Here is a 25030-nt window from a genome sequence, read left to right on the forward strand (position 1 = left end):
TTCTGTGGACAGCATGGATGGAAGCTTTATTTTTACATACATGATTACAATATAATACGTGGGATATAGTTTTATGCCCATATATAATACAACGGATGGGATGTTAACAATATAATAAATGGGGTGTAGGCCGGGCAGTGGTGGCAGCGCACGCCTTTAATCCCGGCACTTGGGAGGCAGAGGCAAGCAGATCTTTATGAGTTTGAGGCCAGTTTGGTCTACAGAGCGAGTTCCAGGACAGGCTCCAAAACTACACAGAGAAACCCTGTCTCGAAAAACAAACAACAACAACAACAAAAATGGGATGTAGTTTTGTACCCTGGCAAGTTTAAATATAAATAAGTCGGTGCCACCTTTACTGAGACTGCTGTCTTCCTTTACAAGAAAATGTGTGCGGAACCTTGGGACAACATTCTTAAGGCTCTGTGACAAGATGGGGTGGGTCAGAAGATGAGTCCGTGGGAAACCTGGCCGCCTTGACATAAAGGCAGGAAGAAACAGAGTGGGCCCTTGGCAGCACTGTGGTGAGCTGTAAGCCACATCATGGTTGCAGAGGGGAGGAGGCGTGGTCTCGGGGTCTCAGCTGGTTGATCCTGAGAGCTGTGCCCTAGCTTTCAGCAAACTTTGGGTTCATGACAGTTGTGGTAGCACTCTTGAAGAGGGGGTTGTCCTAGGGAGGAACCAAACATGCTCTTGTCAGTTCGGGGAGTGGGTCAGGACTCTTAGGAAGCCGCCAGATCAGTAGAGGTCACTCTGAGGAACCCACCAAGACAGGAAGCCTCCCCAGGCCCTGAGGCTCAGGCTAAGCCTGGACACCACAGCACACTCCGGGAGCTCGCAGGCTGAGCTGCTGGGGTAAGGGATGTGTCCTTACTCCAGGACAGCCACAGTCCCGTTGCGAGAAGTAACAGGGTTGGGGAAGACACTCTGTGTGGGTCTCCCAAGCATGGCTGGGATAGAGAGTGTACCAGTTGCTCCCCGTGAGAGGCCAGGGAGGAAAGGAAGCATTCATGTACTGCGTGGGTCCCCAAGAGAGGCCACTCACATTATTCCACTGAGACTTGAGCTTCTCCTTCTCAAAGCGTCTGTACTCCCTGAGGTCAGTCAGGTGGGTCAGGGCCTTCCAGATGACCAGGAGGAGGACACCGATCAGCACAACACTTACCACTGTGCCCCCTACGATAGCAGCCACGTTGGGGCCTTCCACACACTCTGAGGAGGAAACACACAACCACACGTCAGCCCCTCCCTACAGTGGCCAATGTTCCCTAGCTACACCTGCCACAGGAAGCCGGCTCACTCTTTGTCACGTCTCATGAGTAGATGATGGAATCTAGCCTCATCCCTACCAGAACTGAGACCAGGCCCTGCGCTTCCAAATGACACATAAAGGCCACTTTGGCCTGGCCCTTGTTCACAGAGAAGGGGAGGACAGGTCAGGGGCCAACCTGAGGTAAGCCTGGATGAAATGTCAGCATCCCTGGTCACCACCTGCTGGTATATTCAGACTAGGGTTGTGTTTGAGCCATCCCTGGTTATCTCGTTGTTCAGTATGGGAGTGGGATCAGGTAGTAAGGTCTGAGTTGCCATGTCCAGGCGAAGGGATTCTATGGTGACCAGTGCCAGGAACCAGAGGCCTGTGTTCGGCAGCGGAGGTAGCCATGTGATGAACAGGACAGTGTCCCAAGGTCCAGTGCTGAACTGGCCTCTCCCGGGTGTGGGCCCTGGGATGCAGTAGGCCACACAGCAGACCCTGGCTGTGGGGCAGAGGTACGATCAGTATGGACCTCTCTCTGCTGGTCATAGAATCTCACCTAACTTGGTGGCCGTTTCAGGGAGGCCAATTGTCTTCACATAGGTTAAATAACTTAGCCAAGGCTGCACAAACCCAGACACAATCCCAAACACGCCCATCAGAGTGACCTGGAGGAGCTCTTGCTCTGGCAGGCTGGAGCCAGCAGCCCTCAACCAGGAGGAGAGGTGCTGAGCTCCAGGTCCTTTATGGAGTCTGCTTCCTACCTGCCTTTTATGGGGTCCTGACTTGAAGAGGGGGCTTGGGCTCAGGGGCTCCAGAGCTCAGTCCTGTATGAGCGTGGTTTGCTCCTGGCCTGAGCTTCCGATGGTCCACTGAGTAGCCTCCTCAGCAGTCCCCTCAGCTCTCCGGATCTGTGTGAGGTGGGTAGCTGAAATCCCAAGGCTCCTTGTCTAAGCCTATAAGGTACCCTGTCATATCTTTTTGTCCAAATCCATCATGCCCACCATTTTCCCTCATTGTTATTCAACATACTTCCAAGTTGTTCAACCTCCGACTTCCTACTTCCTCTATTGGGTATCCCAGGACCCCAGGACCTATTTCTCTCAGCTCTGCTCCTCTGCATTTCCTTCAAAGAGAGACTCTCTCAATACTACAGCCCACCCTGCCCACTTATCTCCACTCTGTTAGGTCCAAGCAGCATTTTTCCTTTGTTAGTGTCCACTGCAGCCCAGATACAATGCAACTACTTGGTCAATGACAGGACAGCAGCCATCTTTTTTTTTTTTTTTTTTTGGTTTTTGAGACAGGGTTTCTCTGTGTAGCTTTAGAGCCTGTCCTGGATCTCACTTTGTAGACCAGGCTGGACTCGAACTCACAGAGATTTGCCTGGCTCTGCCTCCCGAGTGCTGGGATTAAAGGTGTGCGCCACCACTGCCCGGTGATAGCAGCCATCTTATACAATGACAAGACCATACCTGCCCTGTCCTTTGATAAAACTGTTTTTGCCCGGCTCCTGACAAGATCGTGTTCACTAGTTCCTAAAGGGACTGGGTTTACCTGGCCCCTCCTAAGACCCTGTCCACCTTGTTCCCAGGCAAGACTGTGACCACTTGGTTCCTGACAGGACAGTGTCCACACTATCCAACAACAGGGCAATGCCCACCTTACACACCCGCCAAGAGAGCTGTTAGCTGGACTTTTAAAAACACAGTTTGGGGGCCAGTGAGACGGATCAGCTGGCAAAGGTGTTTGCTGTGCAGACTTGGTGACCTGAGTTGGATTCTGTGATTAAAACGGGTGAACAAACGCCTGAGGGCTGTCCTCTGATCTGCACACACGCACTCATGTATGTGCACATTAATAATAATAAAGAACTAGCAATTACAGGAAAACACCATAACTGAGTATGACCGCTTTCTTTCTGGAAACTTCTCATGGTTTCTGGGATGACCAGGAACAGGCCTGGATGCCTCCAGGACTCCACGAGGCATCATGGGGTGCTGACTGCTCCAACCACAGACACTCTGCTTCCCCTTGTCCCATGGTCTCATCTTCCTCTCTAGGTGAACCTCTCACTGACAGCTGCAGCCTCACACTGTGTTGGGTATATCTGGAATCTAGCCAGGTGCCCCCCTTCCCTTAAATGTGAACCTAGAGACCAGGTCAGCATCTTCGAAGTTCACAGGTGATACTGGGCCTGGCAAAGACCAGAGACAAGTGGAGGGACAGTAGACAGTGCTTGGGGGTGGAATCACCCCCACTTCCCTGAAGCTTTCCATGGGGGCTTCTGAGGAAGCAGCAGACACCATCCCTCAGGATCCCCCATCAAATGGGAGAGGCTCTGGCTGGACAGTGTGGCACCACAATGGCATCATACCCAATACGGAGTTACCATCAGGAAATGCCATCTACTGTTCATCTCCTCATGCAGGGCCAGGTAAGGAGAGCAGAGTGAAAGAGAGAGCCATGGGACAAGGAAAGCGGATGGCTGCCAGCCTGTCCTGCAATGCTGCCCCGCCCAGGTATCCTGGATGGCTCTCGTCCTGCTGATGGGTCTGTCTTGCCCCACAGAAGAGAGATGTTCTCCTCTGCAGTCCTCTGCTGAAAAGGTCTGCAAAGACCTCATGGTCAAAGTGCTTGTCACCATGTTCAACCCATGCCAGATCGTGTTACGTCCCAGGCACCCCTCAGCCTCACCTCGGCTGTCCTCCACATGCATGTAGTAAGAGTCTCTCCCGTCCTTCTGCTGCAGGGTGTAGGTCATCCAGCAGCCCTCTGAGTCCCGCTCCTTGCAGGGTGTTTTCTTCAAAGGGGTGAGCTGCAGCGTCACATTGACACACGCCACACTACAGTTCTTCTCAAAAAGGCCCTTACTGAATTTCAGGCACTCGGCACAGTGGCTGCAGAGGAATGGGGGTGGAGCGGGTGTGAGGGCAGGAGGTGTGAGCTGGCATGATGATGTACAAGGGCGCACAGGTCTGTCAGGGTGCACAGGTGTGTAGAGCTGCGTGGTTGTGGAAGGGTGCGCTAGTGTGTCACAGTTTGTGGATGTGAAAATACACGGGTGTGTCAGGATGTCCAGGTGTGTGGGGGTACACTGGTATGTGAGAAAGCATGGCTGGACCAGGCTATAGAGCTATATGCAAGGTGGCATGAGTGGTTCAGGAAATGCAGGTGTGTCTGGTGCATGGTATGAAAGGAGGATGGGCATCTGCATACCAGGTAGTCCCAGGTATCGGGTCTGGGGAGCTCCCAGGACTATGTGCAATGATGTGAGTGATGGGGGATGCAAATTGTGCTCCTAAGAGGCTCTGGAAGGCAGATCAGTGTTAATGGAAACCGGGTGCAAGGGCTGAAGGGTCATAGGTCCAGACCCTCTGTGAAGCCAGGACTCCTGCAGGCATGCAAGGAGGTAGATGGTGGCAGGGACATAGTTTTCATCCTGCTGAGAACTATGGTGCAGTCGTGTCCCTGGGGGCTCCCGGGTTGTCCAGCAGGGAGACCAGTATGGGCAGTGGGAACACTCACATGTGCTGGGTGCAGGGCACGGGGCAGCCAGGACAGTCCTCACACAGCGGTGGCTGGTAGCCTGCGTCACACTTGCATCTGTTGCAGTGACAGCGGCCCCGGCCGCTGCACTCCACCAGCCGGGTATTCAGGCAGCCCTCGGTGGACCTCAGGCACTGGCAGGCGGAGCCCTCGAAGCCAGGCTTGCAATTGCATTGGCCACAGTCGCAGGCGCCCCTCACTGGAAAACAGCCGAGATCACCGGAGCTCACTTCCCTGCAGGCGGCTAGGGACAGGGAGCAATCCTCCGGCCATCCTGTGCCCTAGCCTGATATTGCCTTGCAAGGAGGACTGTTCTTATAGCCTCCTCTGCTTCTACTGATCCTTCCTCATACGGCTTCCGAACACCAGGGAAAGACAGCTGGGCAAAAAACACGGGGACCAGGAATGCCTTCCTGCCCTGCACCTCTAGCAACATGGCCACCATTTAGCCAGATGGGACCCCCACGTGGTATCTGAAAAGCTCTTGGATCAGGACAGGACGGTCACCTCCATTGCCTTCCCAGGACAAGGCTGACCCTCACGCTGAAACAGATTGGGCAGGGAAGCCTTGCTAGCCTGTCCATCTGTCTGTCCCCAATGCCCCCACTCAATATCTCCTGGTACAAACGGACAAGAAGGCTCCCGGGCTACCCATGGCCCCTGACACTTACTTAGACCACCGCAGACTTGGCCGTTGTATCTTTCACAGTTGAAATTATCACACTCGCAGTACTGCCCGAAGATCACTTTGTTGGGGCTGTCGCTGGTGTGGCACACACACTGCCCACAGATGCAGTCCCCCAGCCCTGAACACACGATGGAGCTGTTGTCCTTCCGGCAGCGCCCTTCCAGCTCCTGGCTGCTCCGGCCCTGCGTCTGGCACTCGCAGTTCTTCCCGATGTAGCCAGGGTCACACCTGGTGTGATGGGGGAGGGGTTTGTGTGCTTAGGTCCTCCCTGGGGACGGAGACACCTCCTGTCCTTCCTGGCCCAGAACTCATCCAAGCACCTGTGATGTCTGGCACACCACACCTGCTTCCAAAGGTCTCCTGAGCACATGCCATGTCCCAGTCAAGGATGTCCCTGGGAGCATACAGTCCTATAAGCATGGCACCGGTGGTGGTCTGAAAGGAAATGGCCCCCAAAGGGAGTGGCACCATTAGGAGGTGTGGCCTTGTGGGAGGAGGTGTGGCCTTGTGGGAGGAGGTGTGGCCTTGTGGGAGGAGGTGTGGCCTTGTGGGAGGAGGCGTGGCCTTGTGGGAGGAGGTGTGGCCTTGTGGGAGGAGGTGTGGCCTTGTGGGGGGAGGTGTGGCCTTGTGGGAGGAGGTGTGGCCTTGTGGGAGGAGGCGTGGCCTTGTGGGAGGAAGTGTGTCACTGCGGGGGTGGGCTTTGAGGTCTCATAGATGCTCAAGCCACACCCAGTGAGACATACCCCTTCCTGTTGCCTGCGGGTCAAGATGTAGAACTCTCAGCTCCTTCTCCAGCGCCATGTCTGCCTGCATGCCACCATATCCTACCACAATGATAACGGACCAAACCTCGGAAACCATAAGCCACCCTGATTAAATGCGTTCCTTTATAAGAGTCGCCGTGGTCATGGTGTCTCCTCACAGCAACAGAAAGTCTAACTAGGAGAACACCTCTGGCAGGCTCATCTGGGAGTTTCCTGAGAGTTGTGTTAATGGACAGTCCTAAGAAGCCAGTATCTGACCTTGCCGACCTAGACCTGGAGGGAGGTCTGGTGGGGATACGGCAGCACGGATGGCCTCATCACGGAACAGAAGGATGTGGGGACGCGATCCATAGCTTAGTGAGACAAGAATGTCAGGAGCCAACCCTGACACATCCTGCAGGAGGAAGCTGCCGAATTCACTGACGGGGGGTCCAATCCTCCAGCCAAGTTAGCTCAGCTTTGTAGCGAGGCCACCCAGGACACACTGAGGAGCAGAGCAAGGTACCACTGGCCAGGGGGCTGCTACCAAAACCACCACTGTTTATAGAGTGTCTGGGAGGAGGAATACAGCCAGTGTGATCTGAGGTGTGGGATAGAGCACCCCAAAGAGCAGAAACTGGGGAAGCAGTTGAGAGAGGATGTCTGGCATCCAGGCTACCAACTACAACCTCTCTGCCGGGCATACTGCATCCTTCTTCTCCTCGGAATATCCCAGCCCAATTGCATCCTGAACTGAGGCCTGTGCATGTATGTTCACAGGGTGGCTTTAGGGTCCAGGCTGCCAGGAGTGGTACTCTAGCAGCATGCTGCCAGCCTGATTGCTTAGAGTCTCTGAGGCCAGAGAACTAGGATATGGGAGTACTTGCAGCTCATCTACCTCCCGGATGAGTTGGCCATACCCACCTGCAGACACCTATTCACGGGCTGGCATGCTGTGGGATGGCCACACCTACCTCATCTACAGACACCTTCCCCATGGACTGATGTGCCATGGGCTACCTGCACCCTCCTCACCTGCAGATGCCACACTCCATGGCACCCTTGCCTCTACAGAGACCCTGCTCCTGACTCTGGTCCCGGCACCGGCATTCGCACTGGGGAAGGACCCGCACAGTCACTGTATCAGTGAAGCCCAGGGCCCGGATGACAAAGGACTGCTCCTGGATGCACTCTGAAGCTGTGACCTTTACTTGGAAGGTGACCTATAAGAGAATGGTGGGGTTCAGTTTAGGACTGTGGGTGGCCAGGGTAATAGCCCTGCTCTTGTCCCCTTGCTGAACCACTCAGGTATCCCAACCAGATACTTGTCCAGCTGTGCATGTCCAGCAGTTGCCCCCAGAGGGTGCTACCATTCCATGCCCATCAGTCTACCCAGGGCCACTCTAGAGATTTGCAGGTATTCATTGTGTTGTTAGGCGTGAATCTGCAACTGAGACCACATCTGGCACCCTCCCTGTACCCTTTCCCTTTTCCCCGATGTCTCATCTGGCCTCTTCACAGATGTTTAAAGGGAAAAAATGTCTCATCTGGCTGCTTGTCACTAGTGGGTTCTTCCCTGGCTTATCCCTGTGATCTTCCTTTTTCTCCTAGCTGTGACCGGGAGTGGGTCACCAAGATCTCCCCAGGTCCCTCCAACATGCTGATGTGGGAACCCCAGGTCTCTCAGCAGGCCAGGCTCACCGGGATGCCAATCTGCACGCCATCACAGTCCCCTCGAGATTTGCCGATACTTGATGCTCCGTTACTGCAGAAGGAGTCGTAGGTGACTTTCAGGGTTTCGGGGAGAGTGCTGTGGTCCAGAAAGACCCTAGAGGAGAGTTTCTGTGGGTAGAGAGCAGCCATGTTCAGGGGTGACATGTCCGGCCATCCCTGCCCACTTCTGGCCATCTCACATCTCATACCCCTCTTGCACACCAGTCGATGACACAGACATCAGCCGGAGCTCAGTGATTGTTACAGAATGGGACAGCAGGCTGACACCACAGGCGTGCTCTGAGACAGGCTACTGACAAGTGACCAGCCTAGACTCAGGCCATGAGCCCTCTGAGGACTATCTCCTCACTGTTGAACCCCGGGATTAGCAGAGGAGGAACGGTAGATTGCTGAAGTGATGTGAGAGATGAGACAGATGGAAGAAGGCAACAGGTGGCATCCAGTGAGTGGACAATGATGGCGTCACCCGAGTCACCACTGTAAAGACAGAGCTAGGCATGACTGGGCAGTGGTCAGGCATGGAGCCTGCTTGGGACACCTAGGGCTCACAAGGCTAGAGAAGGAAACAGGATTTTCCACCCTGGCCCCAGGCTTTCACTCTGGTCGGCAACAGTGGTGTTGAAGGATCTTGCACACAGTGTGTGCTGCCAGCCTTCAAGACATTCAGCAACCGGATGCAGGCCAGAACGTTTGGGACACCTGTCGCTGGGAGTAGATATATATTATTGGTTGGAGTCTGGATGGTGTCTGAGCCCTGAGCAGTGGGTGTTTGGTGCACATTGGTGTTCACCAGGACACTGAGCCTCTGAGGGAAGCAAATCTGGTGTACTTGGACAGAATGCCCATCATGAAGGAGGAGGATGGCTAAGGGGTCTTGGAGGGTTCACCCAGAATAAGGCTGGGGGCTGGTAGACAAGAGGCGCTCTACCTTAAGGGACTCTTCACAAGGCCCAAGGCCACTGTGATGATTTCTGGGGTCTCCCCATCATGAGAAGCATCATTCTGCCTTTGCCAGCCATCCATTCCCCACTATTCCATGTCGGCCAGCAGGGAAGAGCCTCAGTAATAAGGGTCTGCCATTGGTGTTTCAGGGTCTGGTACAGATCAGTCACGCCACAAAGGACACAAAGACGTGGGGAGGGGCTGGCACATCTCTCCTTACCCTCCCTTCTTTCTCCCTGCCATGCCTGTCCAGAAGCTATGAGGATCCCAGCAGAAACCCCAACCTGACAAGGTGTTCTATCCTCCCACTCATCTGCTGATCCAGGGGGGCTCTGCCAGCCCACCCAGCTCTGCCGGAGACTCACGTAGTAGGCGTTCTTGATGAGCTGCACCACGTTGCTGGAGTCATCGGACAGTTCTCCCACGGCTGACTTGGGGATGATCTCTGTGAGTTTCTGTTGATGAGAAGATCAAGCTGGCATGTGATGCTACAGGCCCCTCCACAGCCACGAGGCTTGTGATGGGTGGCCAGGGCCTCCCATTCTCATGGGATGGCTCACATGACATTGTTCAATCAGTCAATGATACGCTGCTGAATGCCAGTAACAGATCCTTGGAGCGAACCCTGAAGAGCCGGGCCTGGTGCGGCAGCCCGCGGTCACGATCTCTCATCCTAGCTGAAGAGCAGCAAGCCCTAAGGAGCTGGGTCTGGTGTCCCAGGCCTCTTATCCCAGATGTTTAGGAGTCTGAGGCAGGCGGGTGACCAGTTCAGGGCCTGCCTGGGCTACTCAGCCAGACTGTCTCAGAGGGGAAAGTGGAAAGAGGACTGAGGGTGTGGGCCAGTGGCAGAGAGCACTTGCCTAGCATAGATTCAGTCTCAAATTCTGATTAAGAAAGGGAGGAAAGCCAGACCGTGGCGGTGCGCGCCTTTAATCCCAGCACTCAGGAGACAGAGGCAGGAGGACCTCTGTAAATTCAAGGCTAGCCTGGTCTACGGAGTGAGTTCCAGAATAGCCAGGGCTACACAGAGAAACCCTGTCTCAGAGAGAGAGAGAGAGAGAGAGAGAGAGAGAGAGAGAGAGAGAGAGAGAGAGAGAAGGGCAACAAGGAAGGAAAGAGGGAGGAAGGAAAGGAGGAAAGGAGGGAGGGAGGGAGGGAGGGAGGGAGGGAGACCAGCTCTAAAGCCCTGAGTGGAGGTTACACTCCTGGGTGTGAATGTCCCCAGTGAACATTTCAATCTGATAGCATCTCCGAGTTGGGAACACATGCCTGGCTCACCATGGCACGGTATTCCTACCACATCAGCATGATACACAGATAACAGTGAAATGTGGTAAAATCACAGGAAGTGGTAAGCCTTGACCATTTCAATGGGTTTCAGAGTTCTAATTTAATAGCGACTGTTATATAACTCCGTGACAAGCGGCAGCGGCAGGCAGAGGAGGTGGGTCAGACAGAGCCTTCGCATGACAGACATCCTGCATTTTCCTCACCTCTTCCCTAGTGTTACTCAGGACCATGTCAGATTTCATGAACAGACACTGGTGATTTGCCTCCTACACCCCACCCCACCCCACCCTACATAACTGATGACGAAGCCACTCAGGCTCAGCACCCTTCCTTGAGTCTCTCATAGCCCAGTCACCAACCACCTCTGGGCTCTGCCACCCACTTCATTTGCCCTGGCACAGGGACCAGCCTCTGCCAGGAGAGCTGTGCTCTTGTATGTCCAGGCTGTGGAGCCTACTCTCTACTTGATCTGAAAGGAGGAGGGTCTGGTGTGTATGTCTTCCCATATTCCCTGTGTTCTTGACCATCTCCCAAGGAACAGGGGATTGGGAGGGCCTGTGAGCCCTGCTGTGGTTACTCCCCATTGCCAACTGGATTAAACCTGGAGCCAACTAAGACACGCCTCTAGACAAGCCTGTGAGAATGTTTCCGGGCACGATTAATTGAAGGAGGACCCACATGCAGAGTGGGCAGCACCCTCAGCCTGCAACTGCATTGCCTGCTTGCCTTTGCTTCTGGCTAGCGAGTGCATCTACTCCGTTACACTGTTGCTGTCCTTCACCGACATCACAGCACAGCTCCTTCTTCCATTGTGGACCAAAGAGCAGCAACTTTCCAGGAATCCTTCAGTCCTTCAGTACCAGGCTGGGGCTGCTGAGGCATCCAGTTCTGTTGACTGGGCAACCACCACGCTCTCAGCCTTTTGGGAATGCAGCCAGCTCTTGTGGCACTATGCAGCTTTGATGGGTTGCAAGGCATTCTAAGGCACCACCATGTACAATACGTATTCATTCAGTTCAGTTCCTCCAGAAAGCCCCGCCTAATTCAGCCATCAGAGCATAGCCGTGCTGGGCTCGGGACTCAAGTCTCCTGTCGGCAGATTTCTCCCCTCATCCCCCTGCTGTCTTCTGCAACGCAACTCATGCCACTCATAGTAAGAGTTGGGACCTGCTACAGCTCTGTGAGGAGAGGACAGTCCATAGCCCAATCACAGACAAGGTCATGGGGGTGTGTGTGAATGTTCTGACCATAAAGTAGCCTCCTGCTTGCAGTGTTCACCCTGGCTGTCATTCCTGTGTTGAGATAAACCATGGACGCTCACATCACCCACCCAGAGGATCCCCAGCCTGTCCCTCCTTCTCCCTAATGTCCCTTTTTAGCTGCTGAGCACTTTTTGGAGCCTGGGAACCTGGCAGTAGGAGTGTTCCTGTGGCCGATAGCCCAGCAATGGTGACTTGTCTAAGACCTTCGATGGGACCCGATTCCCAGTCCTCATTCAGCATCGCACATTCCACAACGTCACCTCCCCAGGCGCTGTGTGCTTTTCCCGCAGTCTGCACACTCTTGCTCAGCCCAACCCTGTTCCCTGACAGTTTGAAGTCGCGTGGCTGCACAGAGCTGTGATACATGGAAGGTCAGCCTGGGTCCGTACGTGCTGGTGTCTCTGAGGACAGAGTGGTGGCAGGGACTGCTGAGGAGTTGTGGTCACTCTCAGATGAGGTGGCAGGTACTCTCTGAAGTCACTGGGTAGCTGAGCTCAGTGTCCCCTCAGTGGCCCTCCCAGGGGGGCCCTGCTGCCTCTCACCGAGGAGGAAGCTGGGCCCCTTCTTTAGACATGTCTGGGGTGGCTGAGATCTAAGGTTCTCTGACCCTGAAGAATAAGTCCTTAGACTTTACAAACTGATTACGGCCATCAGCTTCCATGTCTCAGGTCACCTGACCTCATTCTGGCCCGGGCCCTGTTCTGACCAGCTCCTGAGAGCACAGATTCTTCTAGGGGAAGAGGAGTGGTACTCTTGCTTTTAGTCGATCCCTGATGCCTCACTGCCCAGGAGAGGTCAGTCCACAGGCTGGGCTGCCTACAACCTGCCCATTCCAAAGGAAGGTGGCCCTGGGAAGTAACTCCTGGCAGGCAGGAGTGGGGAGGGGAGATCCTCAGGCCAGGCAGGATCCACTCATTCTCAGGAGGGGCTGGAGGTCCTGGTCTGCGGAGAGATTAGCACTGGAAGGGGAGGGGCCCCGAAGCTTGAGCCCCATCTCTCTCCTAGACTTTGCCCTTTCCCCTTCTTCTTCTTCTTTTTTTTTTTTTTATGTTTTGTTTTGTTTTGTTTTGTTTTTCGAGACAGGGTTTCTCTGTGTAGCTTTGCGCCTTTCCTGGAACTCGCTCGGTAGCCCAGGCTGGCCTCGAACTCACAGAGATCTGCCTGCCTCTGCCTCCCGAGTGCTGGGATTAAAGGCGTGGGCCACCACCGCCCGGCTGCCCTTTCCCCTTCTTATCTCTACTGACTTTACCCCGACACTGTGGCAAATTGAGTAGGAGTCCAGTGGCTTTGCTTCATTCTGTAGGCCTGTCCAGCAGCAAGTCACTAAGCCAGGGAGAAGGTTTGGGAGCCTGACAACACCTGAGAATCTTGCCTGTGTGAACACATCCTTGAAGGATTTTACCTCACCTCCTCAGCTGCCTTTTCTTTTCCTTTTTCTTTTCTTTTCTTTTTTTTTTTTTCTAGACCAGTCTGGCCTTGAACTGGCAGAGATCCGCCTGCCTCTGCCTCCCGAGTGCTGGGATTAAAGGCGTGCGCCATCACTGCTCAGCTGCCTTTTCAAAGCAGGACACACACACACGGACATAACAAACCGCAGCAGAAACACAGGATGAGCCTCAAGTAGCATTTTGAGGGGCGACAGGGAAACACCCCGACCATCAGAAATACTGTCTAGCTCAGCAGCCGCTTCCTGCTCTGACACCCCTGGATCCAATTACTTCCGCTTCCGATGGACGGAAGTGGCATTGCTGCTGTATGAACTGAAGGTCCAAGAGTCTCCTGATGACAAGAGCGGGACTCGGCCTTCCCCTAGAGGCCACCAGAGAGGGGCTCTCTGGATGCAAAGCCTTGGAGTCATCAGGCCTGACTCAACAAGGAGCAAGGGTGGCTGGCTTCCTCCCCAGGAGGATGGACAACTGTTTCAAAGCCAATGCCAAACCCAAGATCCTGTTTGCTTTGGTTTGGGCTTCTGCTTGTTGAGGTGTTTTGGGGAGGCTTGTCGCTAACCAACACATGAAGGAAGGAGGTGTCCCCCATGGGCAGAATGGAGGTCTCCTCGGGTGGTAGCAACATGTGAATTTGGCTCCGTCGGAATGCTCATGACTCAAAGGGGATTCTCCTTGAGTTAAAGAAGGGAGAGGGGAGAAGAGAGAAAAGCAGTTCCAGACTGCTCTGTTTCAGAGGAAACAAAATTTTGAGCAAGCAGCACTGTGAATTTCAAGACGCGGACACTGGGTAGCCCAGTGGCAGCCTCAACTTCCTCCACCAGGATGCTCACACCCAGAAAACTGTGGCCAGTGGCCAGGCTGGCCACCCACAGGCCAGCCTGAAAAGCAGAACTGAGGCAATATTGGGCAGGGCCTGGCTTGTCACATCTGAGGGGGCCTGTCACTCCCATTGCACAAAGCTCTTGCTTACCTCATAGGTTTTCACCATCTTCTTCGTCACCGCAAAGATAGGCTGGATGTTGCTCTCGGCGAGCTTGTGGGCCAGCTGGCCCACTGATGGGTAGTCCTGGAGAAAGGGGACATCTTGTTAGACAAGCCTTCCGGGACACCTTGGGGAAGCAAGCGTCCATGCTGACCAGGCATGGACACTTGCTCAGGACGGGCCTCACTTGGCACAGGTTCACACGCATGTGACGAGATTGACAGGAAATATGTGAAATACATGAAGAGAACACTGACCATCATGATGGTTCTCTTGGCCAACGCCAGGTAAAGAAAGCTACTGTGAGTTACCACTCTGGGTGCTAAGCCAGCCAGAGTGCAAGCAGCAGCCAGTGGAGCTGGTGTATAGGACCCAAGAAAGTGTCTGTGGCTCCACTAGGGCTAGATTTTAGACTCCACCTCTCCCCACCATGATGTTATAACAAATGGGCATGGCAGTCCACATTTGGGGGGGGTTGGCCAATGGACATGAGATACCCCTGCTCCTGCTCGGGGTCAGGACCCTCAGATGCTGTCGGTCAACAACTCCAAATCAATGGTTTTCAGGTGGTCCCTCCAGTATGGGGCTCAAAAACCCTTCGTGGTTTCTTTGGAAAGGCAATGAGTGTCCAAGGATGGGACCTGGAGCTCTGACAGGGTCGTTACAGGCAGAGCAGGCATGCATAGAGGCAGTGAGATGGATTAGGTGGGTGGGTAGGGCTATGTCAGGGCCTCTGACATGGGGACCAGGGCCAGGACTGCCTTGCAGGCAGAGGTGGGTGTCAGCAATTTTATGTTATTACCAGGGACTCCGGGAATTCCTCTGTAATTTGCTATTGTGTTAAGAGGAATCTGGGTTCTGTTGGGGTGACCTAGGCATGTGACCCTGCTCTCATCCTGTCCTCTTGCCATTCCTGAGTGGCCTTTAACCAGTCTTGGTATGGGGATGTGCCGAGGCAGGCAGAGAGTACTCACAAACTCATTGCTCCTCTTGTACAAGTTATCTTCGAGGTGGCAGTGGCCATCATTGGGCGTCAGGATGGCACCAAGCTTTCCATCACCAGCAAAGTGGAAGCCATCATCTGTGGCAAACACCAGCAGCCTCGTGACATTGCGCCAGCCAATTTCCTCCTGGGAAGAATGCAGCCAGAGGTTACCTGCCTTGGTTTCCCTGCTGAGCCTGAGAGAAAGAGACAGAGAGACAGAGAGCCCACCCAGTGCCCAGGAAGTGCCTAAGCCAGCAGCTCCCAGCATGCCCTGCAGGAGTGGGAGGTGAAAACTGAAACACATCTGAATCTAAAGAGATAAATCTGCAATCTTCTTCAGACCTGGAACTAGATTCCAATGACAATTGTGAAGGAGAAAAAGTATGCAGCAGTGTCCACTAAAATGCAGACACCTCCCAACCACTAAAGAGGGGACCAGGGGACGTCCATAGGGGAGGTAAGTGCCTGGGACAATTGAAGGAGCACACACTTGCGGCATCCAGGTTTTGTACCATGGTCCAACACACATGTAGTATATATGTGCCCATGATGTGAGCCCAACAAAGCTGAGGAACTGAGAGCCAGACTCAGGTGGGACTGGCTTGCTGCAGAGATGACCTTATAAACGCAATCTGGAACTGACAGGCAGGGATGTGGATGAGGAGACATAAGAGCTAAGGACAGTCCTCACACTGAGGACCTGCTGCCGGGCAGCCTGGCTCACAGGAGAGCTATGAGGGTTTTCACCTAATGCTGAGATGAGTTTTTCAGTGGTGTTACTGCTCTTCCTTCGCTCTCTGATCTGGGAGGCTGGGAGGGGCCTGGGCCATGGAGGCTGCTCTTCCAAGACCCAGGGTGATAGCATGGTGCCAGATGGGGTGAGTCCCTGAACAGGCCCACCAACCAGAGCAAGTGGCCCCACAGCACGGTGGAGCTCCTGAGTTTGAGGAAATTGGGAGAGCTGAAGAGGGACAGTGGCCTCACCGGGCATGCAGCAACTTGCATTATGGCATCCAGCCCACCCTCAGGGGCATCCAGGTTTCCGGAAATCAGTTGTTTGCCGACCTCTGTCTGAAACTGGTTGGAGTTGTCGGTTAGCTTGAGCACGTGCCGGAAGGCGAACGGGGGCTGGCAGGCCTTCTCCTTGTTGGGACATGGATTCTTCAGCTTCTCAGGATGTGTGTTGACAAAAGGCAGCACAGTCTTGTCCACAAAGGACCCAAAGCCTGAGGGATACATGGCATGAGGCAGGGGGACAGGGGACAGAGGCAGAAAGCAGGACTCCATGAAGGACAATGCACCTCCCAGAGGGGTAAGGGGCCAAGCCTCATTTTCCCAAATAAGGAAGAAAGCAAGATGATGGTTGTGAGAGCATGTGTGAATGAGCATGTGATACAAGCATGTGTGTAGTCATGTGTAGGTGAGAGTATATATGAGATCATGAGTGTGTGTGACAGAGAATGTATAGGTATTCGGTCATGTACATGTGTGATCATAAGTGTTTGCATGTGAGCACATGTGTATGTATATGTATATGTTTGTATGTATATATATATATATGTGGTCTTGTGTATTCAGGCATATAGGTACACATGTGTGACGAGGCATGGACACAAACATGCAAGTGTGTTTGTGTATGAGATCCTGGACATGTGTGAGCATGAGTGTATGAGCACACAAAACTAGATGAGCTTGCATCCTGTGTTCAAGTGTGCATGCGGGCATCCTCACACAGAGACAATGAGGCAAAGTGCTGTTCAGGTGTGAGTAGGGTGCCTTGTTCCCTTGTCCCATGTGCTTAGCGAACATGCTGGTGCTAGTCACTGCTGCAACCTTCACCCTGTGACCCTGGCCCTGCGGTTTGCTCCCACAACTGTATTACTGGTATTTGGTTACACTTTTTAGTAATTAGCACTGCAGGATTGTTGTCTTTTAAACATCAAAATATAAAGAAGAGGGAGAGAAAGGTTGGAGGAGTCCACAGGTCTTAGCAGCCCGTGGCCAGGTGTGGCCCATGGTAGCGATGCAGGGCTGACTCTGGCCCCATAAACACTGCACATGTGGCTCCTCCAGCCTCTGCTTCTGAGGGGGTGCGTGGACGGAGGTGTGTGGTGACAGGGGGTTCCCAAGGTTGACATGCACGAATGCACTGCGGGCCTCACCGATGCGGCCGGACTCAGTGATCTCATTGAGGGCCTGCAGCAGGTCAGCGCCCAGCTTCTTGACATTGTTGAGGTCGTCCAGCATGGAGTAGGACAGGTCCATGAGGTAGTACAGATCAATGGGATAGCCCTTGGCCCGCCGGAAAGTCACGTTGAATGCAGCGGCCTGCCCTGTCAGAGGAGAGCAGGGGACACTTTGAGCCTGCCTGCCGTCTGTCAGCCCTCACCCAGCCCCCAAATTCCTAGTGCCTCCCCTGTTTCCTCTGACCTGGCAGGACACAGGACAGGCAGATTTGGATTCAGGTAAGTGGCTCACTCCAAGTATAAGAATGCTGCGCCGGGCGGTGGTGGCGCACGCCTTTAATCCCAGCACTCGGGAGGCAGAGCCAGGTGAATTTCTGTGAGTTCGAGGCCAGCCTGGGCTACCAAGTGAGTTCCAGGAAAGGCGCAAAGCTACACAGAGAAACCCTGTCCTAAAAAAAAAAAAAAAAAAAAAAAAAAAAAAAAAAAAAAAAAAAGAATGCCTCATGGTGGGAGTGTGTGTGCCATGCAAATTCGTGAGTTGGAAATTCGTGAGTTGGAAGCCCAACCATCCAGACTGTGGTGCTAGAAGTAAGTGCCAGAAGGGTGGAACCCAACCAGCCCAAGGGATTAACATTTTCACAGAGGGCCCAGAGAACCACCCGGGTCTTCCCACTACGAGGGACCGTACCTGTGCCAACTTGGGCTACCTGGCTCAGGTAAGCCAGCATGCCAGAACTGCCCTCCAGGGGTCAACAGGACCAGGTCAGGGGCAGAGGTCCCAAAGCAGAAGGGCTTGTGTCAGCTCACAGGACATGAAGGGACAAGCTCTGTCCTCTGCTGTCCCCAGGACAAGCTCTCAGATGCCACCCCTCTGCCTCCCTCCGTTCATGCTGTCCTTCCTTCTCTGTCCTGACAACCTGCCCCCCACACACCAACTAGACCCTGGCGCTGCTGAGTCTGGGCACAAAGGAAAACCACCTGGGAAGAGTCTCACTGAGGGACTGTGTGGATGAGATTGGCCCATGGGCATATCTGTGGGGAACTGTGTTGGACTGACTACATTGATGTGAGAAGACCCAGCCTGAGAGTGGGCGGCAAAATTCCCCTCATCGGGGCCCTGGTCTGGTTAAAAGTAGAGGAAGTGAGCCAAGCACTAAGCATTCAGTCATTTCTCTCCGCTTTTTGGCTGTGGATGCGATGTGAGCAGCTGCTTCAAGTTCCTGCAGCCTAGACTTCCCTGAAATGATAAACCGTAACCTGGAATTGTGAGCTGAAAACAACCCTTTTTCCCACTAAGCTGCTTTGAGTCAGGGTATTTAATCACAGCCACAGAAAGGAAACCAGTATGATCCTCCAGGGTCCCGCTCTGCCCACTCAGCTGCTTGCAGGGTTAGCGGCTGGTCCCCCTTCTAACTGTGGCTACAGCTACACGGAGCCTGCCCACAGCGTGTCTGTTGTCCCACACACGCTCACCTCACTGCATCCGACCCAGTGGAGCATGCCTGGGACAAGCCTGGCTTAAAGAGTTATGCAGGACTGGGCTACGGGGCTTGCCAGGGTGCTCACGCTGCCAAGAGTGCCTGAGTCTTCTGAGAGTGGAAATGAACGGTGATTTCTAAACAGTTTGCTTCCCCTTTTCAACAAGGCACAGAACGCACTGCTAAGAGAGTCCCAGACAGCCAGTGCAGACAGTGGGGTTGACGGAATCCACCCAGGGCAGAGCTCAGACTTCGAAGTAACTTTTTAAAAAGTTACAGTTATCTGTTTGGTTTTTGTTTGTTTGTTTTTGTTTTGCTTTTGTTTTCTGAGACAGAAAACATGTAGTTTTGGTGCCTGTCCTGGATCTCGCGTTGTAGACCAGGCTGGCCTCGAACTCACAGAAATCCACCTGGCTCTGCCTCCCGAGTGCTGGGACTAAGGGCGTGCGCCACTGCCACCCATATAGTTATGTGTTTGTTTATGGGAGGGTGGCTTGTCCACACCATATCATGCACGTGGAGGTCAGATAACTACTTTGTAGCCGCTGGTTTTCTCTGTTCACCCTTTGGGTCCTAGGGAATTGAACTCGGGTCACCAGGCTCGGTGGCAAGCACTTTCACCCACCCAGCCCTTTTCACTAGTCCCCGGAGCTCAGACTTGGGTGATGAGAAGTTCATCACCCGGCCCAGTTTACTATCCAACCCAGAGACACACACCCTCTGTTAGCCCTGATCGGCAGCCCAGGCTGAGTTTCTAGGCGCATTGCGTACCCGGCCCATTCCAGCTAGCTGAGTCCAGACCTACCTGGTCGCAAGTAAAGCGTCACTTTCTGTGGCGATAGCTGCTTCCGGTCCCCTGGCTGGTCATACTGAGGTTCAGCAAGGCTACTGGGTTCCATAATGTCATCGGCCGGGCAACCCTTCAGCAGCAGTTGTGCCCGCGTGTCGCAGCGCAAGGAGTCAGGCTCCCCTCGCTCGGTGAAGTTCTAGCGGAGGGGTTGGGCAGAAAGGCACGGCGCTGAGACAGTGGGATCCAGCCCTGTTTCCTCCTTACCTGCCCTTGAAACTTCAGTTAGAGACCCCTGTGGGATGGGGCAGTCATCTAGGGAAAACCAGACTCCCAGACAGCCTAGGTCTCCCTGACCGCTCCAAGTCTCCCTGAGAGCCCCAGGGTTACTAGAAGCATAGACTATTGACTTTCCTCTCTCTTTTGAGCATTAACTCCATCAGCAAAGATGTGGGGTTCTCTACCCCCAGCCCAAATGCTGATCAGCAGCCTCAAGCTCAAATGCTGGCCAGAACCCCCCAGCCCTTCTTCCTCAGGACCTTTGCCCAGGGAGCTGCTGTCTCCCAAGGGAATGCAGGTGGTCTCTTTGAACCAACGGGACAGCCCTTGCTAAGACTCAGCGCAGAACTCAGGGTCAAGTTTCTCCCAGTTCATAGGGAAATGAGTTGGTGAGGGGAGTGGAGAGCCTGGGGCCCCTTCATCCTGACCAATGTGTCCCTTCAGAAGCCCCCTGGATTTGACATGGAGGTATTTGGTTGTTCTTGGTCCCGAACTGGAGCCTGTTGCATCCAAAGTAGATCTGGCTCAGCTGCAAAGTACCAAAAAGCGCAGGGACTGTCTGTTTACCCACAGACAGTAAAGTCAGAAGAACAGCTCAGAAATGCAGTAGACACCACCTCCAGAGGGCCTCAGCTCTGTCTTGTTTTCAGAGCCACATCTTAAGTCCTCAAAAAACACAGACCAGCCAGGCGGTTGTGGCACACGCCTTTAATCCCAGCACTCGGGAGGCAGAGCCAGGCGGATCTCTGTGAGTTCGAGGCCAGCCTGGACTACCAAGTGAGTTCCAGGAAAAGGTGCAAAGCTACACAGAGAAACCTTGTCTCGAAAAACCAAAAAAACAAAAAACAAAAAACAAAAAAACCACAGACCATCAGCAGGACTAGAGAGAAGAGAAGCCAATGTTTATTCATGTAGGACAAGCGGCCTGACCATTCATTTCAGATGAGTAAAATGGTTCAACATGGAGAAAAGAAAGCCAGTCCCAACGAGAATGGCTTGTCCATGGATGGTACCACAGCCCTCAGTCACAGGATAGTGGCTATAACACCAAGCCTCTCTGTTCTGGAGCTTTGCCTATGGCAGATTGCTGGAGACAGAAGTTAAAAGCCTTGTGGGATGGAGAAGGTGCGGGAAGTTGCAGGGAATGCTGGGAGCCACTTCTCATGAAGGCCCAGGAGTCTTGGGCCAGGGGAGGGGAGGCCTGCTGGGGATGCTGTGAATGTGTTCATCTGATTGATGGATAAATAAAACGTTGATTGGCCAGTAGTCAGGCAGGAAGTGTAGTGTAGGTGGGATAAGGAGAGGGGAATTCTGGGAGGTAGAAGGCTGAGTCAGGAGACGCTGCCAGCTGCCGCTGCCATGAGTAGCAAGAATGTATGACACCGAGCCACGTGGCAAGGTATAGATTTATAGAAATGGGTTAATTTAAGATATAAGAACTAGATAGCAAGAAGCCTGAGCCAGTTTAAATAATATAAACGGCTGTGTGTTTATTTGGGTCTGAGTGGCTGCGTGTCTGAGCAGGACTGGAGAAAACTCCAGCTACAGGAGGCCAGAGAAAAGTTAGCACAGCAGCTCAGTCCAGAGTATGAAAGGTCGCAGACCAAGACAAAAATGACAAAAGAGAAAAAGTCACATGAATGACACCCAGAGAAGCTTAGAGGGGCCCAGTGGCCTGACGCGGACAAGTTGAACATCAAACTGGGAAAATAATAGTCATAAACTACGAACAGAATAAAGACCTGCAGCTCCATCAGTGGATCGGGGCTGGGGAGAGAGAGAAGAGAGAACCGTTTTTACAGCCACTACAGTGGTGACGGAGCTTGCCTGAGTCTCCAGTGGACAGACTGCAAGGTCACTGACTTAGCTGAGTGGGGACAGAATCCTAGCAACCTGATCGTACCTCGCAGATGAGCCTGTCACTCACTGTGAGGGGACACAGGAGGTGAGGAGGAACCTGGCAGGTGCCACCTCAGCAAACATCATTAGTGCAGGGACGAAGGCCACACTTGTGAGGGCACCATGTGTGCCTCATGGAGGGCACAAAGGATGAATCACTGTCTGGTGTCCCCCGGTGTACGCTGGAGTTGAATCAGAGGACATGCCTGGCTGGAGGCGCCAAGGGACATTCTACACTGGTGGCTCCACTCATCCTTAAATAACAAGGATATGAAGATGGAGAAAGCTGGGAATGTTCTGGATATAAGGGAAGCAAAATGACACCCTGTGTGTCCTCAGATTACAACAGCCAGGGAAAATGTGAAAATTTGGCAAGATTTGCCCACGGTCTGCCCATGGGGTTGACAGTAAATCTCCCGAGTTTGACAACAGGAACAAATATGGACGTGCACACGTGATGGTTAGTGTTGATTATCCACCTGACAGGATCTGGAATCTCCCAACAGGCAAGGCTCCAGGCAGACTGTGAGGGGCTGTGTTGACTAGGTTCTTTGATGTGGGAAGACCTGCCCAGTGTGGGTGGCACTATTTTCATTTGCCTGTCCGTTTATATGTATATTATTCTTTGAGAAATGTTTATCTGCTCATTTTAAATAGGCTCATTTGTTTTTTAATACTCAATTATTGTTAAGCATACATTATACATTTGTACATTATGAATATAATGGGTTTGGGTCCTGGACCGAAGAGAAATGAGGAAGGGAGTTGAACATGGACATTCACCACTCTGCTTCCTGACTGGATGTGATATGACCAGCTGCCCCACACCCCCACCGCCATGACTTCCCCACCATGGCAGACTGTAATCTTTACCTGTGAGCTAAAACAAAGCCTTCCTTTCTGAAATGGCGTTTGTCAGGGTGGTTTTGTTGTTGTTGTTTTGTTTTTTGTTTTTTGTTTTTGTTTTTTTTTACAACAGAAGAGTAACTAAGACAGTCCATTTTTATAAAAACACCCAGTGGTTTGGACACAGGAGTCACCTCATTCTTAAAGACCTATGAAGGAAGAAGGGGCTGCCTCTCTAGCTTCCACCAGACAGGATCAGGCGACTGAGGAGAAAGAGTGATGTGTGCATTTCCCTGTGCGGTCAGCAACTTAGGGACTCCGGGAGAAGGGTATGATAAAGGTTTAGTCCCATGGGAGGAGCTCTCTATAGGAGAGAGCCAGCTCTACTGATGGACTGTCATTCAAGGATGAGAAATGTCCACCATGCCTGACTGTGGGCCTTCACCTCCTCCTGCTCTTGATTCATATTGTGAAGCTGGACTGTCCCGCCCTATGTACCCGGGGTCAGCTTGGGTTACCATGGTACATTCATCTCCCTTCTAGAGGATTCTTTAGAAGGGAGATGAGTCATTTCTGCTATGTCCTAAGGAGATCATCCTAGTGTCTTTGGCTTCAGAGAAGTAGAGATCCCTACCCAGGAAGATAGAAAAGGCAGCTTAGACTCTGTCAGGTGACCCACGCAGCTCTTACCAGCTTCTGGCACCACGCGCAGCCAGGCCCCGACTGGATACAGTCCCGGCAATTGCTCACTTTGTACTTGGTGCACTCCTGGGACGTGGCTGGGGAGACAGACAGGCTGGATGAGGGCCCGGCACCCATGCTGGCTGCCCTCAAGAGTAAGTGGGGGTGGTGGGCAAAGGCAGACGAGGCTCTGGGGAGGGTGCAGGCTAGTGTCTACAGCCTTATGTGGTCTGGGAAGGGCTCTGAGTCACCCCAGTGGGATTCAGGGCAGCACTCTGGAGGACCCAAACCGTCCATGCCTGAGACTCACTCCTAGAGGATGGTCCTTCCTCAGCCACCTGGAAATTTATGCCCAAGGGGACATGAGGTGGGCCTGCTGCGTGGGAATGTCATGTGCAGGGACAACTCCACAGAACTCACCGGATCCCAGGAAGAGCAGCCCAGCTAGAGCAAGCAGCAGTGAGTGTGGGCCCAGCATGTCCTGTGGAGAGAAAGGATAGGTGACTTCAGGCTGATCACCCGAGGACTTCCTTCTTACTGGTCTCCTGTTCTGCTGCCACAGGGCATGAGAACCAGGCAGGGTCAGCACAGCTGTCACTCAAAGTCCACAGGGGAAGAGGCCACTCAGCCACCGCTGGGAAGGATATGGGGGCCTGAATATTGGCTCAGGTGGCCAGGTACCTGGAAGAGCAGCCAGCCAGCCAGCCTCTGTGGGGATACCACAGGCATGCATGCACATGTGTGTGTACATATGTACCTGTGCGCGCGCACGCGCGCGCACACACACACACACGCAGGGGGGAAGAAGGGAGGAGGAGGAGAAGAAGAAGAAGAGAGAGATGCATGCCACACAGGCAGCCCCATCCCCACCCCACAAGTGCAGTGTCTCACACTGCCCAGGGCAGGGCTGTAACACCTGTGTACCCCAAGTGAGCTTGGACCACAGACCTGGTTGACCCAGAGAGCAGAACTGGGCCCAGGTAGAGCCATGAACTTGGAGTGCTCATGGGGCAGGACTCAACTGGCTCACAGGGAGAGACTGCCTGTCTCTGGTTGTCTCAGGCAGTCCTTGGAGCCTTGACTCTATTCTTGCTCTGGAGGAGCTGGAGCTGGGGACCCTGTTGGAATCTCTGTCCCAGGCAGGAGAGAATAGGCTTCCCAGAGCTCATCCACAGACTGGACTACCCTACTGCTGGCCACCTGCTGCCATGTTTCCAGAACCATAGCACCCTGTCCTGCCTATAATCAATGACACTGATGGCCTTGAAATACAAGGGGCGGGGGCTAGCTGGGGACTTGGCATGCTGAGAGCCTGGGATATGACTTCCTTCCTTACAGCTGGGCACTGGCAGGACTGTCCTTATCCTAGAACCTAACTGCCACCCTCCTTCCCCTAGAAGTACCCAGAGAGGTCAGGACTCAGCCTGTGGGACCTGTGATGTTCTGAGTACGGTGGCCCCTGGGTCTGACTTCCTAAGACATGAGAATCTGTGGCAGGCAGGCTGGGAGAGATACATGCACCAGGGCCCATGTTGTCAGAAACAAAAATCAACACGTCTCCCTAAGCTATGACCAGCTCCTCTACAGGGCAAGGCTAAAGCCACTGAGGCGCCCCGGTGAGGGTGGGGGCAGGGTTGCCAGGTCAGTGCTTTGAAGATGGCTCTTAGTGCCTCGTATGGCCTCAGAGTACTGGGCACACCGGCTTGTGGACCTTGATATCACCATCGTTCCCTGAAGCCCGGCATCCATGCTGAGATCTGTGGTAGTTATGAAACCCTCAGGCCACACCATTTGGGGGCCCTGTGGGTACAGGCCCTGTGTGGCCCCATTTCTGGCCCTTCTAAAAGTGACCTGTGACCTCAGAAAGATTATCTTCAGGGCCAAGAGTTGTTAAATGAAGCCTGCCCCTCCCGCTTAAGGAAAAGCAAGACTTACGCCCTGGCTTTCTGGGTTTAGCACACTGTAGCAAGGCAGGGAGGGGACTCCAAGCTCCACG

The 25030-nt window shown here is 53.5% G+C and overlaps 1 protein-coding gene across 2 annotated transcripts in view; it reads right to left on the reverse strand.

The window, feature by feature from the left end:
* The window catches only part of Itgb2 (integrin subunit beta 2), a 38729-nt gene continuing 13699 nt past the window's right edge, over positions 1-25030 (reverse strand). For both annotated transcript variants that reach the window (XM_028874321.2, XM_028874319.2), the window contains exons 2-16: positions 23455-23515; positions 23044-23132; positions 19348-19528; positions 17041-17211; positions 15863-16104; positions 14868-15023; positions 13882-13977; positions 9277-9366; positions 7937-8077; positions 7271-7458; positions 5476-5720; positions 4784-5003; positions 3953-4155; positions 1046-1212; positions 1-670 (exon numbers count right to left, since the gene is read on the reverse strand). In XM_028874321.2, coding sequence (XP_028730154.1) covers positions 608-670; positions 1046-1212; positions 3953-4155; positions 4784-5003; positions 5476-5720; positions 7271-7458; positions 7937-8077; positions 9277-9366; positions 13882-13977; positions 14868-15023; positions 15863-16104; positions 17041-17211; positions 19348-19528; positions 23044-23132; positions 23455-23512 — 2310 coding nt within the window. In that variant the 5' untranslated portion in view covers positions 23513-23515 and the 3' untranslated portion in view covers positions 1-607. The remainder of the gene's footprint in view (positions 671-1045; positions 1213-3952; positions 4156-4783; positions 5004-5475; positions 5721-7270; positions 7459-7936; positions 8078-9276; positions 9367-13881; positions 13978-14867; positions 15024-15862; positions 16105-17040; positions 17212-19347; positions 19529-23043; positions 23133-23454; positions 23516-25030) is intronic.

The sequence above is a fragment of the Peromyscus leucopus genome, chromosome 16_21, assembly GCF_004664715.2.
Source record: "Peromyscus leucopus breed LL Stock chromosome 16_21, UCI_PerLeu_2.1, whole genome shotgun sequence".
NCBI classification, from domain to species: domain Eukaryota; kingdom Metazoa; phylum Chordata; class Mammalia; order Rodentia; family Cricetidae; genus Peromyscus; species Peromyscus leucopus.